Source organism: Microtus oregoni, unplaced genomic scaffold, assembly GCF_018167655.1.
Source record: "Microtus oregoni isolate MIOR12 unplaced genomic scaffold, Mior012 000054F_ref0000373, whole genome shotgun sequence".
In the NCBI taxonomy this organism is placed as follows: domain Eukaryota; kingdom Metazoa; phylum Chordata; class Mammalia; order Rodentia; family Cricetidae; genus Microtus; species Microtus oregoni.
This window is the reverse complement of record NW_024543830.1, coordinates 5,438,829-5,455,200: the sequence shown is the minus strand read 5'-3', so window position 1 is coordinate 5,455,200 and position 16,372 is coordinate 5,438,829. Positions and strand designations below refer to the sequence as shown.

General features: G+C 46.7%; 1 protein-coding gene across 1 annotated transcript in view; it reads left to right on the top strand.

Annotated features, from left to right (window-relative positions):
- The first annotated feature begins 273 nt into the window (after positions 1–273).
- Positions 274–16,372, top strand: part of Chd1l (chromodomain helicase DNA binding protein 1 like) — a 50,754-nt gene continuing 34,655 nt past the window's right edge. Inside the window, exons 1-6 of the mRNA XM_041638077.1 lie at positions 274–405; positions 5,745–5,857; positions 9,173–9,279; positions 9,788–9,902; positions 10,720–10,751; positions 14,855–14,936. Of these exons, the coding sequence (XP_041494011.1) occupies positions 297–405; positions 5,745–5,857; positions 9,173–9,279; positions 9,788–9,902; positions 10,720–10,751; positions 14,855–14,936 (558 nt within the window). The 5' untranslated portion in view covers positions 274–296. The remainder of the gene's footprint in view (positions 406–5,744; positions 5,858–9,172; positions 9,280–9,787; positions 9,903–10,719; positions 10,752–14,854; positions 14,937–16,372) is intronic.

Below are 16,372 nucleotides of genomic sequence, written 5' to 3'. Positions count from 1 at the left end.
CCTTAACAACACATGCAGAGCTGCTCAGAATCTGGCCCAAAGTTTAAAGGAGACAGATAAGAAATGAGGCGGAGGTGACCAAGCCTGGAGCCTGCTGTTAGCTACCCTAGGAGTCAGAGTTTTTAGCAATGACAGCCTCTGTGCCCTTAGTCACAGCGCACTGCTAGAGCCCTGGCCTTCCGCACCTGCGTGCTTCGGCGGCGTGGGAGCGCGCCCTCTGGCGGCGGCGGCGCGCTGCACTCGGCGCGCCCGCGCGCGGGAGGAAGGCGCGGGGCCGGGGCGGAGCCTCTCTGGGGATGGAGGGGGACTTGCCGCGCTTCCTACGGGCGCTGCCAGCCGAGAGCGGACCCGAGGCGGTGCGGACGCGGGTGCAGGAGCAGGACTTACAGCAGTGGGGCCTGACGGGTGAGCGGCCGGCGAGGCCGGGGACGGGCGGGAGCCGGGAAAACGCCGGGAGGCGCAGGCCCACGCGGGGACCGGCCCAGCAGCCTGGAACGTCCCGGCCGCTCTAACTCCTCCCAGTTCGCGGTTTCCCCGCCAACTGTGCATGCGCACTCACTTGTTGCAGCTCCATAATTAACTCTCAGAGCTGTGTAGGACGCCGAGCCTCCTAAAGTTTGTCCTGTCGTTCCCTCCAGTGTGTTCGTGTTAAGCCCGCTTGTCCTTACGAGCCCCATGTGTTCGGAGTCCAGCTGTGTAGGCTCCGGGTGTGCAGACCCCAGTTGGACCCGGAGCCCCTCTTCCCAGGGCTCCCACTCTGTTCCGCGCCCCCAGCATCCTTTCCTGGGAATGTGTGCTGGCTTAACGGAAAGTCAGAACGGCTCATCAGTCGTCACACTGTGGCCATTATTTATTTCTGTCGAGAGCAGAGCGAACTGTGAGCTGTAGGGTGCAGAGAAGCAAAATTAATACCGGTCCTCGGACCCAGTCTCTTAACTAGCGGACAAGTGCTTTTGAAAGTTATAAAGAAGCATTGACTTAACTTATTCGGTGTGCCAAGTACCACGAACATGTGAAGGGCTTGTTCTGGAAAAGCTACAGAAGGACCCTTTCTGCCAGGCGGTGGCGCACGCCTCAATCACTCGTGTGTCAGAGACTAGCCGATCTCAGTCGGGGCCAGCCTGGTCTACAGAGCGAGTTCCTGGGCAGCCAGTACTGTATAATAGACCCTGTCTTAAAAAATAAAATAAAATAAAAAGTGCCTTTCCTTCGGCTTAGAGGAAGGACAGGTGCAGATGATGAGGAGGTGGAAGAGAAAGGTGATTCCTGGAGTCCTGCATACCAGGCAGGCAGTTCATATCAGTGTTTTTCTTTTATAGTCAACTTTTAAATTTTTATTTTTGAGATTATAAATATAACAAATCTCCCCCACTCCCCCCCCCCAACGCTCCCATAAACCCTTCCTTGCTCTCTTTTAAATTCGTGGCCTCTTTTTCCCACTTAATTGTTATTTTATGCATATACATATGTATACATATAAATTCCTAAGTGTAACTTGTCTGTTTAATGTCACTTGTATGTATGTTTTCAGGGCTGACCGTGTGGCAGTGGACAACCAATTGGAGAAGACCACTTATTTTGCTCTAGCTCTCTTCAGTAGCCTAAAGTGTTTTTGTGTGGCGTTGAGGCCTCGTGGGCTTCTCTTTGTCCATTTTGGCCTGTTCATTGGTATCATTCTCATGTTTAGGCAGTCATTTTGGTGAGACTATGGCTGTAACTTCTGGTGTTACTAGGAGACCCAATTTCACAGCAAAGTCCCCGATCCACTGGCTCTAAAAATCTTTCTTCCCCCATGTTCACCATGTTCTCTGAGCCTTAGGTGTGGGAGCGTTTTGTAGATGTATTTATTGGGACTGGGTTCTATAAATCTGCAGTTTGATTGGTTCTGTATTGGTCCCAAGTCTGTTGCAAAGAGAAGTGTCCTTGACAAGGGATGAGGACTGTTCTTACCTGTGGTTAGAAGGATAAATGTTGATAGATCATTAGGGATTATGCTGGCTTAGTACATTAGTGGGTGTACATTCTCCTCCAGTAACCATGACTTCACTATCAGTGAGTAGTTATCTTGGATTCCAGGACCAGGCATGGTCGCTCTCTTGTTGAGCAGATCTTAAGTCCAGTAAGAGAGCTGCTGGTTACCACCCAGGTATGCATGCCATTACTGTGCCTCCTGATGGCATGCTGATTGTTGGTTTGGCTCATCGGCAGCATAGCTGGGTAAGACTGTTGGTTGCCTCCGACCTTTGGAAGCTTGCGTGATGCCTTCTGGTATACCATGAGAGCTAAGGGAGAGGGCATTCAGATCAGTTCCAGCCCAGGGGTGTCTGGGCCCTGTTTCTGAAGTGCGGGCAGCCAGGGAAACAGCAGTGAGCTGTATGTTTTGGGAATCTCCTGGACATCCCTGACCAACAACTAAAAAGAGGGCTTCTCATGTCTGATTTTGGAGTTTTTGTTAGGTGGTCTTGGCTCTGAGAAGGAGCATTGTCAGCCCAGAAGAGGTTTGTTAAAGCTATATATAATTAATGTGTATTATAGGTTTGTTTTGTTTTTAGAGAGTTAATAGTATGATTCTTTGTGGCTTTTTCAGATATCTGTTGACTGAGGTTTCTGTCCCTCCTGATCCCAAAGAAACACACAGAGACTTACATTAATAATAAACTGGTTGGCCTTTTAGCTCAGGTTTCTTGTTCTTATAACTTACATTAGCCCATAATTCTTGTTTGTGTTAGCCACGTGGCTTGGTACCTTTTATCAGCGAGGCAGTCTAATCTTGCTTCCTCTGTGTCTGGATGACAACTGCAGACTGAGCCTTTCCTCTTTCCAGAATTCTCCTGTTCTCTTTGTCCCGCTTCTACTTCTTGCCTGGGTACTGGCCAATCATCATTTTTATTAAACCAGTACAACTTGTAAAACTTTACAGGGTATAAGACCATTGTCCCACAGAAGATACCCTTATTGTTTTTTTCCCTCCTCTCTCCTTCTAAGTAGTTATTAGCCAGGTTTCCTGTACCAGACTTGGTTTTTCTCTGGTTGAGCAGGTCTTTCCTTCCCACTGCCCTGGCAAGACTTCCTTTCCTGTTACCTTTCCTCCATTTTGTATCTAATTTAAATCTGGCTTTGTGAACTGGTCTTTGTGTGTTCAGCATATCTTGATTCTTGATTAATGTTGTCTGTGTGCCTATTTGCTTGCCAGTGGCCTTCAGAATGTTACTTTACCTCTTCTCTCTCTCTCTCTCTCTCTCTCTCTCTCTCTCTCTCTCTCTCTCTCTCTTTTTGTATGAGTACTGTGCATGTCTGCCTGCAGGCCAGAGAGGCATCAGATCTCATTACAGATGGTTGTAAGTCACCTTGTGGTTACTGAGACTTGAACTCAGGACCTCTGGAAGAGTAGCCAGTGCTCTTGACCGCTGAGCTATCTCTCCAGCCCATGGGAATGATACTTTAAATTATGCGGAAGGCCCAGAAATAGGTGCAGATCAAATCAGGCTGCATTTAACACATCAGGAGGGGCATATATGTGTAGGTGCATTCTTGGTAAAAGGAAGTGAGCAGACAAGAAGTTGCAGGTTTGAATGCATGGGATAGAACACCAAATGCAGAAGCATGTGTTGGGGTGTGTGCTTATGAATGCTTAGCACAGGTAAAGAAGGAAATAGATAGATAGAGCCAGTACTGAATATTAAAACTTATAGTTGCTCTTTCTGTTTGCCAGAATAAATGCAATATTCTAAGTTGTCAATCCATTGAGAACATTCAGGCCTTTCCTTCCAGTATGAGTTCATGAAATAATTTATGCTCACGAAAAAGAAATTTTACTTTACAATCCTTCCAATACACCCTCTGTCTTGCCAGTATCTGGTCCTATATGCCCATGTTTAGGGAGGTCCATAACTGGGGTTCCATATGGATATGTTATTGAAACCATAATTTTGAATAATTTCATATATTGATCCATAGTTTAGGCAGCCCTTCTTTGCTATTAGATTATTTTTAATTTTTGCTTTCATAAGTAACACTTATTTTTTATAGCTGTGGATTTAATATTGTATTAGATTTATTATTTTATGTGTATGCATGTTTTGTCTCCTTATATGTCTGCAGTTGTGTTCCTGGCATCCATGGCAGTCAGAAGAGGACATTGGATCCCCTGGGACTGGAGTTACAGATAGTTGTGAGCCACCTGTGGGTGCTGGGAAACCCAGGTTCTCTGTAAAAGCAGCAAATGTTCTTACCCCCTGAGCCAGCTCTCCAGGCCACAACGTGGTTGCCTAAGTACTCTAGATAGTGTATCTACAATACAGAAGGCAAAATGTTTATATATTTCCATATATTGAGCATCAGTTTCCAGTTTGAGAATATAAAATGGCTATTTTATTGTTCACTAGAATTTTGTTTGGTTATGTTTGCTTATTCATCTTTGGGTTCAAAAGGCACCTTAGGAACTTTTTTGGTGTGATAACTATCCTGGAACTCACTCTGTAGACCTGGCTGGCCTTGAACTCAGAGATCTGCCTGTCTCTCCCTCCTGTCATTTGGTTGGCTGGTTGTTCTGTCACTTTGGTTCTCTGCCTAAGACACCCAGACCATAAAGGTTAGAAAACAATGTATTTCCCGATTCCTGTGGTTTTGCTATGACCTAGCTGTAGGAAGGCAAGCATGTGATTTGGCGCAGGACAGCCACAGGACAGCTTGGAGTGGCATGCCTTGATATGTGCTCCAGGCAGTGGTTTGTTTCCCCTCCAGCTTGCTTCCTTAAAGGGGCACCTCTCTCTCTCCTTATGTTCTGCTCCTGTAACCCACCTATTTTGCCCACCCAGCCCCCCATTTGGGAACCCCCTACCCCTGAGCTATAAAAACCTTGTCTTCCTCACATCCAGTGCTGACCTCTTGAACCCCACTGTAGGGGAGACAGCTCATGTACACAAATTAAAAAACTTGATTTAATTAATAATTTGGCCATGATGATTTGGATCAGTGTTCCTTCTCCTCCCGTCTTTGAGATTAGCGGGGAGGTGAGAGCCGTTGTCGACCAAGAGGGGCAGCCTGGGCCAAGAGACAGATCACGAGAGTAGATGAAACAACCACGTAAACCAAATGGCTGCATAATATAGGAAAGGGTGGCCGGGGGAAGGGCAGCCAAGCCCTGTGCGGGAGAAATTTAGGGTAGGGGTGGAGTATGCCAGCCAGGAGGACCCTGGAACAGGTAGGACTGAGGATCGCAGGGAGAAGTTGTCACCAGTGTCTGCTTCCATGTGTTAAATAGCAGCAGCTCAGCCCTTTGTCCCAGGTTTGAGACCTAACACTACCCAAACAGTTATCTCTTGCTGGGGACCAAGTGTTCGAATACATGGGCCATGGAGGACATGTCTCATCCAGACACTGTGGATACTCCTTCTGTAGCACTGTTCCATGTTGAAGCATGGTCTAAAGTCGTCCTGACCGCATCTTTCCTTAGCATGCACAGTCCGTGTGCCGGTTGTTTTAGTAACGCTTACTCCCAGGAGTGAATAACGGTGGGAAACTTTAGCAACAGAAGACCTCTGTCAGGTGTATCAGGTGACAATGACAGCGTGCTTTAGGAGTTTGAACAAATGATAGCTGGCCACCGAGTCTGCATCAAAAATAGCTGGGAAGTGAGCCAGTGCTTACGGGTCGGGTTTGGAGCGTGGGAGTTGAGGCCGTCTTAGAACATGGAGCCTGCTGCAAGTTCTGTTCCTTGGACCACGTCTGTCTTTCTTTTCTAGGGATTCATCTGCGCTCTTATCAACTGGAAGGAGTCAATTGGCTAGCCCAGTGCTTCCAGTGCCAAAATGGCTGTATCCTGGGAGACGAGATGGGCCTGGGGAAGACCTGCCAGGTACGCCACCATGAGGGGAGCAGAGTTCACCTCCACGGCATTCATGGCTGTCTTTACCCGCTCATCGCAGCATGTGTGCCTGACCAGGGTGTGAAGTACATAAAGCAACATGATGAGAGTTGCCTTTTCTATTTCGGGTTTTTAAAAATTGTGCCACCACGCACGCCTTTAATCCTAGCACTCGGGAGGCAGAGGCAGGCGGATCTCTGTGAGTTCGAGGCCAGCCTGGTCTACAAGAGCTAGTTCCAGGACAGGCTCCAAAACCACAGAGAAACCCTGTCTCGAAAAACCAAAAAAAAAAAAAAATTGTGCCACCACCATTGTTTGGCCTGTTTTGTTGTTTTATTTACTTATTTTTTTTTAAACGTGTCTGGGAGAAGGCGTGCTTAATTATGAGAACAGTTAAAGGGCCTGGTTCAGGGCTTTTCTCCATAGAAAAGAAATTTGCCTGCCCTGGCGTCAAGTTGACTTCGACTTCCTTAGCAGTACTTTATGTGGTACCTGCTTTCTGGGTCTCTGTCGGGATAGCATAGGGTGAATGTGGGACCTGTGGTTTCAGATTCACTCAGCCAACTGATCGAAACCTGGAGAGTCAGAATGGTGGGGTATTGTTAGGCAGCTGGAGTATTGATATTGACACTTTTGTCTGGATGATCACAGCAAAACTGCCATGGGTTGACATGTCATCTGTGGGTTTGGGTCAATAGGGAGTCCAGTTACATCATGTCTCATGGTTAATTACACGGGTTTACTAATCTATAGAATATTAAAGTCAACGTAGTCAGTATACACAGCACAGGCAAGCCAATTAAAAACCAGGGTGATAGGCATTTCCGAGTCTGGAGAGGTTTCACAAGTGACCACAGGGAACAGAAGCTAACCGCCCCCTTCTAAGACTCATGCTGTTTGTACCAACCTCGGTCTGAAGCTGTGCAGAGCCCAGCCTGGTCTTAGGTTGGAGACTACCTCACTTGAGCAGGCACACTTTGCTCATCCATCCAGGTCTTACTCAGAGAGCAGCGTGACCTCTGGAGAGGGTATCCTGGCTGCCGTTAGGACCCAAACTTAATAGACTTTTTTTTTTAAAAATATTTATTTATTTATTATGTATACAATATTCTGTCTGTGTGTATGCCTGCAGGCCAGAAGAGGGCACCAGACCCCATTACAGATGGTTGTGAGCCACCATATGGTTGCTGGGAATTGAACTCAGGACCTTTGGAAGAGCAGGCAATGCTCTTAACCTCTGAGCCATCTCTCCAGCCCCCCTTAATAGACTCTTGTGTCAGTGCAGAACCTCCCATGTGCCACCTGTCTCAGTCATTGTCCTCCTGACCTCACCCAGAATGAATCCTACTTGTCTCTGCCTTTCAGTCTTTAGCTTCCCCCAAATGTGCCACCTCCATGGTAAAGGTTTGTTTAGAATTTATGCATCTATATCATGAAGATGATATGGTCTGGCGTGCCCTCGTCGTATTTCTTTGTGGTGTTCACACAGGGTTAGTGCCAACCTCACAGAACGAGTCAGAGTGTGTTCAGTTTTCTGGAAGGATTTATGTAGAACACGTGGTCTTTCTTCATTTAGTGCTTCTCAGAACCCAGCTGGGACTCCAGACATTTTGTTGCCCTCTCTGCTGTGTGGCGATAGACATGAGCTTTCTCAAGTGGCATCTTGAAGGCAGCTGAAGGAAGCAGCTGTGACACAACCCAGTCACCCAGAGAAGCTTGCCCTGTGCAGTGTGTGCTGGGAGGTCCAATTGCACAAATAATTTTAGCAGGAAGTTATTCTACTATAAACCCATCTATTTTACAAACCAGCTACCAGCTGTCTCTCTTCAGGGCTTTCCGGCCATAGTCATAAACAGCAGTGCGCATGCACTGCAGACAGTCTGAGTTTTGTCAGTTTGATAGTGCCATCGTAACTTTGCATTTTGTGTTGTGCAATTATCCCAACTTAAATGTTTTATAGGTGAAAGACCCTTCTTGTGCTTTTGTAAATTAATCTTGATAAAATATTTTGGCATGTCGCTTTCTCAGGGTTTTGGTTTATGTTTATGACTGTCTCTCCCTCACCCCATAGAAATACCTCCGCATTTGGACACAGCATCTCCTCGTGTCTTTATTTTTACCGTGCAATGGATCACCTTTCAGCAGTGTATACAGACGTGTCCTGAAGGAAGTCTTTGGGCTTACAGAGACTTCCATTTTATCCATAACTTACTGGGATTTCCCTACTATAATATGTGTTCCAGTGTCGGACCCCATGTGGGTCCAACACAGATTCCCTAACTGGACTGGAACGGAGTCGCAAGGAATAATCCGACACAATTCACACGGTCATCATGGAAGGGCAAGATCTCTCTCCAAAGAGCTCTCATTTATTCTCCAAACAGCTTATATATCCTCACATCAATAGAGCGGGAACACATTAGGCTGTCTCTTAGGCAACCAGGTGCCTCGGGCTCAGGTCACATCTGCATCTAGCAGTCAGGTAGGCCGTGAATTAGCATCTCTATAAGACATCTTCCAAATTACAAAGGGAGGAAGCACCGAACCTCGAAACTCATAAGCCATCAGCTTTAGCCAACATCTCTTCTCAGGTGATCTACATTCTAACAAAAGAAACTAGGAGCAGCACATCCTGGCTATTGTTAGGCAGAGACAGCTTGTCTGCAGAGTTCTGGGATCAGCTCAGACCGGGCTAATGGCTCTTGTGCCATACTGAGAAATATGGGCCTACATTCCAGGAAAGCATGTTTTCTCTGCTGTTATAAAACTGGGCCTCAGAGAATGTCCAGCCAAAAGAACAGACTTCAAGTACACGTAGAAGGGAGGGAAGGTGTAGGGAAAGAGGGGAGGGGCTTAGGAAGGAGGATCCATCCTCATCGGGTGAACCCAGCCAGCACAGACAGTCACTACGTGTGGGCCATTCTTACAGTCATGTCCTGGTACTACTGGCATTTTATTTTAGAGGGTTGCTGGGCTGACCTTGTCCACCAGGAGCCGTGTTTCCCTTGATTTCTATTCTTCCCTGGCTTTTTTCTTTGCATTAGAGGTTCAGTTACATAAATATTGATCCTCACAGCTTACTAACTACTTAAGTAACTCAATGCCTAAACTCCCCTTGGCAGGTTTCCTGAGGCTTCCTTGATTCTCCCAAGGAGAAGCATATTCCTTAAGGTGGAAAAGATTATACACAATTTCACTGTAAAACAAGTTGCATGTAGGTGTGTGTGCGCGTGTGGGTTTGCGCGCATGCGTGGTGATCTTTCATGAGGAAATGGATCAGAATGGACGTCCTTTGCTGTGTTCCAGACCATTGCTTTCCTCGTTTACTTGGTGGGAAGACTGGACGACGAAGGGCCGTTTCTGATTCTTTGTCCCTTGTCTGTTTTGAGCAACTGGAAAGAAGAGCTGGAGAGGTAAAGAATAAATTAGATGAAATTTTATTCATTGCATTCCTTAAGAAAATGTGATAGAATAATAGTGTCTTACACAATTAATGAGTTTATTCTAGAAAGGCCTGAATTGAAGCAAGGTAGGTAGACACTGGGCACCCAGCACAGGAGGGTCCAGGTGTTACCGTTACTGTTTGACAGTTTAAAGTTGGTGTTCATTTTTAGTGAAGTTTGGTGAACTGAAGGGGAGCCGTCCTTCCCATATTGATGTTGGAGGTGGCTGATGTGGGAGGTTTCTTTTCTGAAGTCAGCACAAGGCCTTTTGATCTCACTCTAATGTGTGAACATTTCTGTCAGGGCCTTTCCTGAGGCTTAGCAGTGACTAGGTGTGATTGGGAGTCCCCAGGGCTCTCTGGTGCATGGCCGCCCAGGGTCTGCTCTTGGCCTATCTCGTGATGTGTGGTTTTCCAGGAAACCTGCCCTGTCCCGAGGCTCTAGCATTTGCTCTGTTCATCTCTTTTCTTTGCCCCAGATTTGCTCCAGGTCTGTCCTGTGTGACATACGTGGGTGACAAGGAGGAAAGAACCCACCTTCAGCAAGACCTACAACAGGAGTCTCGATTTCACGTGCTGCTGACTACCTATGAGGTAACCGTCTGCTTCTCTAGCAAGAACTCCTGACCTGGGCGGAAGAAGTTGTTAAAGCCACTACAGTTCTGTTTAAAGAGAGTGTACTTTTGGGGGTCTGGAGGGAGGGAAGTGACTCTCCTTTTCCTTTTTACATCACATCCTCAGAGAGGCTTTGTGACTGTAGAAGTAAAGGATTATGGGACTTCATGTGGGTTAGTTTCCTTCCCTCTCATTCCCACTGCTTCATGGGGAGGGGCCTCGGAAGTGATGCCTGAGCTGCCTCTTGGTTGATGAACAGAGGTGGTGAGGGAAAGGGGTTCTCTTTTGGTAACTGGAGCACAGGAATGGAGGACACTTAATGTCTTAGTTAGGGTTTCCCTTGCTGTGATCAACACCATGACCAAAGCAGCATGGGGAGGAAAGGGTTTATTTCATCTTACCCTTCCAGGTAATGGTCCATCACTGAGGAAAGTCAGGGCAGGAACTCAAGGCAGGAGCTGATGTAGAGACTGTGGAGAGGGCTGTTTTCTGGCTTGCTCAGAACCCAGGACCACCAGCCCAGGGATGGCTCTACCCACCATGAGCTAGCCTCATCCCCATCAATCATCAATCAAGGAGACGCCCCACAGACCTGCCCACAGGCCTCTCTGCTGGGGGTTCTGTAAGCAAGACCTTCCCCTTAGCCAGACTCCCTTTCCTTTGGACTTAGGAGGCTCAGAGCTTTGTGTCAGAGGTGAAGGAAAGGCAGGACCAACCACTGCAATCGGAGACAGTAACCACAGGAAGTAGCTTGTCAGCACTGCGATTTGTTAACTTCTTGTCCTTACTTTTTCAGATTTGCTTGAAGGATGCCTCATTTCTGAAATCGTGAGTAGGTTGAGCTGCCCCAGGGACTGCTGCATGAGCCGTAAAGTCTTGTGTTCCGTTCATACTGTGGTCGCCTGCCCCTCTCTGCATTTGTCTAACTTTGGAGTATTGGTGACTAATGTAGATGTTAGGACTTCTGATGAGTGTCTTGTTTCATTCAAGTGAGCAATATTATCTTTTTTTTTTTTTTTTTTTTTTTTTTTTTGGTTTTTCGAGACAGGGTTTTCTCTGTGGCTTTGGAGCCTGTCCTGGAACTAGCTCTTGTAGACCAGGCTGGTCTCGAACTCACAGATATCCGCCTGCCTCTGCCTCCCGAGTGCTGGGATTAAAGGCGTGCGCCACCATCGCCCGGCGAGCAATATTATCTTTTCCTCAAGAGGAATGCATGTCTTTCTCTCTTTTCCTGTCTATTTTAATATAATTTTATTTGGTGGAGGGTACTAGAGATTAAAGCCAGGGATTTGCACACTCTAGGCAAGTGTTCTGCTTGTGAGTTCCTAGTGTCCTAGCCATTTTCTTTTTATAAGTGGTTTGTCTGCCTGCTCGCCTGCCCTCGCCGTGTGTGTGTGTGTGTGTGTGTGTGTGTGTGTATGTGTGTGTATGTCTGTGTGTCTGCCTGTGTGTGCAAGCTGACTTTCTATCTCCCACTGTTTCATTGGCTTTCTCCTGTCTGCCATTGTGTGGCTTACTCCAGACCAGCTGACCCTCGAGGGTCTGTCCAGTTCTTGTCTCTGTGTCCTATGTTGCCGGAGGAGTGCTGGGACCACAAATGCACTCCCATATTGGCTTTTCCCATGGGTTGCAGGGATCCAGCTCAGGCCCCCAGGCTCGCTCATCCATTGCTTTCACCGGCTGCATCAGCTCCCTCCCCTCCTCAGTGTGTGCTCATCTGTCGGAAAGAGACTGAGAATGCCCAGCAATGCCAGGAAAACTGGTTACAGAGCAAACCTACAAAGACAAAGTCCAGTTCGGGAATGAGAAATGTCCCAAGGGGCTGAAGGGGTGGTTCAGTGGTCAGAGCGCTTGCTGCCTTTTAGCAGATCTGAAAGAGCACTCACAGGACCGGCTCCCAACCACGTGTGACTCTAATGCCACCTGCAGGCGAATTCAATGCATCTGGCATCTGCAGGCACCTGTACTCATGTGCACATGCATGTAATTAAAAAAGCTCCTGAACTTTGTCCTCTGACCTCCACAGGTGCACCATGGTGTGCATTTGCCTGCACATTGTCTCTCTCTCTTGCACATACACCTCTTCTGTGTCCTCTCTCTCTTCCTGTCTCACTGTCTCGCATGTGCTTGTACACACACACACACACACACACACACTCACGATACAAATTTAAGAGCTCATCAAGACCCTCCAAAGTGTGTGCCCTCTGCTTTGCAGATAAAGAAGATGAAGCTTAGGTAACCCACAGAGGCTCCAGTGCTGTGATAAGCACATGCCAAAAGGCAACCTGGAAAGGAAAGGGCTTATTTCGTCTTACGGCTTACAGTTCATCACAGAGGGAAACCACGGCAGGAGCTCGAAGCAGATATCATTGAGGAACTCTGCTTACTGGCCTGTTCTTCTTGACTTCTTCAGTGACTTTTTCTAATACAGCAGGCCTAGGGATGACACCACTCACCGTGGGCTGGGCCCTCCGTTATCAGTTAGCAATTAAGAAGATGCCTTGCAGACATGCATGCCCACAGTCCATTCTGATGGAGGATACCGCCTTGCAGACATGCATGCCCACAGTCCAGTCTGGTGGAGGATACTGCCTTGCAGACATGCATGCCCGCAGTCCAGTCTGGTGGAGGATACCACCTTGCAGACATGCATGCCCGCAGTCCAGTCTGATGGAGGATACCGCAGTTGAGGTTCCCTCTTCCTGGATGCATGAGTCGGCAACCAAGATTAGCTCTATAGCTAATGTTAATAAATGGCAAAGCAGGCCTCCTAAGTCAGCATTGGTGCTAGCCAGCCTCTTTTTAAGTACTGGAATGTCACATTTCTAGGGAGAAATACTGCCTTTCTATCTGAGGTAATCGGTTCTAAGCATACTGGCAGGAGGATTTAAGAACCCAAATAACCAAGGAGCATTTATAATGCTGACTCGGTATGAGTCCCATGACATAGACGTATTCTTTCACGGTTAGCTAAGATTCTGTCTCCAATTGCTGTGCCGTCCTTACTGAGGATGGCAGGGGAATGTAATGTCTGTACTGAAGAGATGCATTGTGGATATTTTAGACTATGCATGCTAGCGGTATAAACAGCCCGGAATCTTTTGGATTACAGACTCACAAAGTCTCTTCGGGGGGCCTCTTAAGAGCATCCTTTGATGATGATTTGACCTAGTGTATTTAATTTGTCCACATTCACCTTCTTGTAGCCTTGTTTCGTTTAATAAGTATTTTTGGATATTTGCATATATAAACATGTCTCCTTCAGGGAACCGGGCCACCTGTTTGTGGTAACCTTCTCTCATGACTGCTGCCCCACTGTGGAGACCTCTACATGTTATCAGTCTTACGTGCATCTGCTCCTGGTACCCTGGATTCCTTGTGCTCTCCCTGGGCTCCTTGTCCTACCCCCATCTGCAGACCTCCGTGATCCTCCTTGTTGACATGGCTCTTCTTGTCTTCTCTTTTTGTACCTTAGGAGAAGACTTCCTTTTCTTAAGTCAGCCTCTGCATAACGTCTTTCTCTGAGTTCAGAGGAATTTTCTTTCCACCCCATGGTTTCTTTTTCTGTCTGTCTGAGATAGAATCTTCTATATAGACCAAGACAGAAGATCTGAGTTCTATCCCAGAACCCACCTGGGAAAGAAAAGAATCAACTTTTGCAAGTCATCCTCTGACCACACACTGTGGCACACACGTCCCTACCCCATAAATATAAAAAATTAAAATATAATGTAATATCCTAGGATGATTACTAGTAAAACTAACAGTCTTAATATGTTCTACGTTTTACCTTATTTTTTTGTAATTTTCAAGAACATACAATATTTATAATTTGTTTGTTGTTTGTTTTGAGACAGTGTTTTGCATGTAGCCCTGGCTGACCTTGCCGTGTAACTAAGGCTGCCCTCAAAGGTGGTGTCCCTTTACCTCTGCCTCCCAAGTGCTATGAGTTCAGTTGTGTTCCCTCACACCCAGCCATCATTTGTGTTACAGTGACCGTATATGCCTTTTTATATAGTCATGTTTTATTGCCTATTATTAGATATTTAAGTTATTTTCAATTTTTGTTGTTTTTAAGTAATACATCCTAGAACATATTCACATATATCCTAGAACACACACACACACACACACACACACACACACGCTTACCATATTTGGGGAGGATTGTAACAGGTTCTCAAAAGTACCTGTTAAAAATGTGCTTCTATAGCCAAAGTGTAAAATTGGTTTATGCTGATGACATAACACTTAGGAGATTGAGGCAGGAGGATTGCAAATTTGAGGCCTGCTTGAGCGGCATAATAAGGCATAGGCAGTATAGAAATATATGTATGTGTATATCTGTATGTACTTTCATGACTGAAACTGGTAACTTGCTCTTGCTAGCCTAGCTACTGTCCAACAGATCACATTCTGAGGTCACTGCGGACCTCGGTGTCACCAAGGGGGAGACACTGGGCCTGGGCCTGTTCTGCACTTCTTACTTAAACCCGCTTCTTTTTCCGCTGGGGCGCAGCTGTCTCGACTCCCGTTTCTGCTTTTGTGAGCCTGACCAGATCACCTAACCTTTCCAAGTCTTCATCTCCCTATTAGCCCGATCCTGTCTATCCATCCTGTTCTTTTGGACTAAACACACAGAGCTACCAGTTCAGTACCTGGCACATGGTTATAAATGTTTCTCCTTTCTCTCTGGCTTTGGCTCCTCCCTCCCTCCCATCTTTTATGTCTTGGGGGAAAGCCCCTTGTGTGCACCCACTCCCGCAGCTGTTGTCCGTGCACAGGGCTGTGTCTCAGTGGGGAGGTGATTCAGGCGTGCTTCTAAGGCCAGGCCTGTGGTTAGTCTAACAGGAGCTGTGGCTTCATAACGAGGTGGTTGGGAGACGCGAATGAGTTGCACGAAGCTAAAAGTGGATTTTCTCTCGCAGCTTCTCTTGGAGTGTTCTGGCTGTGGACGAAGCTCATAGATTGAAAAACCAGAGCTCCCTGCTGCACAGGACACTTTCAGAGGTAAATCCGCAGGGTAGCCTGGGCTTTTGTCTAATTGCTTGCTGTTGGAGATCATCTTTACAGAGTGGTTTTAGTTTTACAAAAGAATTGAGCAGAAGGTACAGAGTGGCCCCTTGTCCCCACTATATCTTCCTTGTTGACCAGCACCCATCAGAGCAGTGAATTTGTCACAGGTGTCGGAACACTGTCGACATTGTCGCTCAGAAGCTGTAGCTGGCAGATTCACTTTTGATGCTGTAGACACTGCTTGGTTGGGAGAAATACGTAATGACATCTGCCCACCACTCCGGTGTCACGTGTAGTGATTTCACTGCCCTGACAATGCTCAGGAGCCCCTCTTACTCATCCCTCCCTTTAAAAACGTTAGCCAAGGCAGTGTGGTGCACGCACGTAATCCCGTAATCCCGGTACCCAGGTGGCGGAGGAGGCTGCGCATTCAGAGCCTTTTACAAGATACTTTAGGCCTGAATAGCAGAGATTTAATTGAAACTTTTCTTTTTAGTGAGATTGCTGCAGGGCTAAGTGAACATTCATGGGAGGCCACCAGAAAGTATGTACTGTCTTTTGTCTTATCCTTCGTAAGATAATGTTTGTTAAAATCTGGTTATCAAATGCGACCCCACCCCAGTAAAGTGCATTGTACTTTTGGTAATGTTTCAGTTTCCTTTGGATTGGCTTGGACCTCTTTACGGAGATAACCTCATTATAGATCAATGTGGTAGCAGGTAGATTGGGCATATTGTGCCTCTCCCCAGTTCACCTATGCAGCTCGCATGAAGACCAGCTGCAAACCATTGAGTGTCACCGTCATCCTCCTGGTCTTTGTCTCTTGTAAATATGATATGTTGTCCTCATCCTCTCTTGGCCTCTCTCGCTATTCTGAAAACATAAGAATGATTTTCTGGTTTTTTGTTTGTTTTGTTTTGGGTTGTTTTTTCTAAGATACGATAAGTGGACTGTCTTCCTCCTGGTTGAAAGGCTTGTTCATTCAAGAGACTGCACATCAGTTTTGTGGTGATTAAGTTTGGTCCCATCCCATAATAAATCCCTTACATCTAGAGGACATTTGAAAGGAGACCCTTGATCTGAGTTCTGTAGTTACTGGCCTGGAAGTTGCAGCTTTGGGAGGTGAAGGCAGATACATTCTCTGTAGATTCCTGCGCCCTCATAGGGCATCCTCTTGCTTTTTGGTGCCATCACCTTCTCTTCGGGACCCTTACTAGTATCTCCTTCCCAGGAGGCTTTTTTTTTTTTTATATTACTCCACTGGTGCTACTTTAGGGCAATACCACAGGCTGGGTCATACTGAACAGATGTTTGTTAACCTCAGCTCTGAAGGCTGGAAACCAGGTCAAGGTTGTAGGGACTGTGTGGTGGCAGAAGGGCAATAGAAAGAAGAGAAAGCTCGCTCATTGAATCTTTTAAAAGGCCCTTGA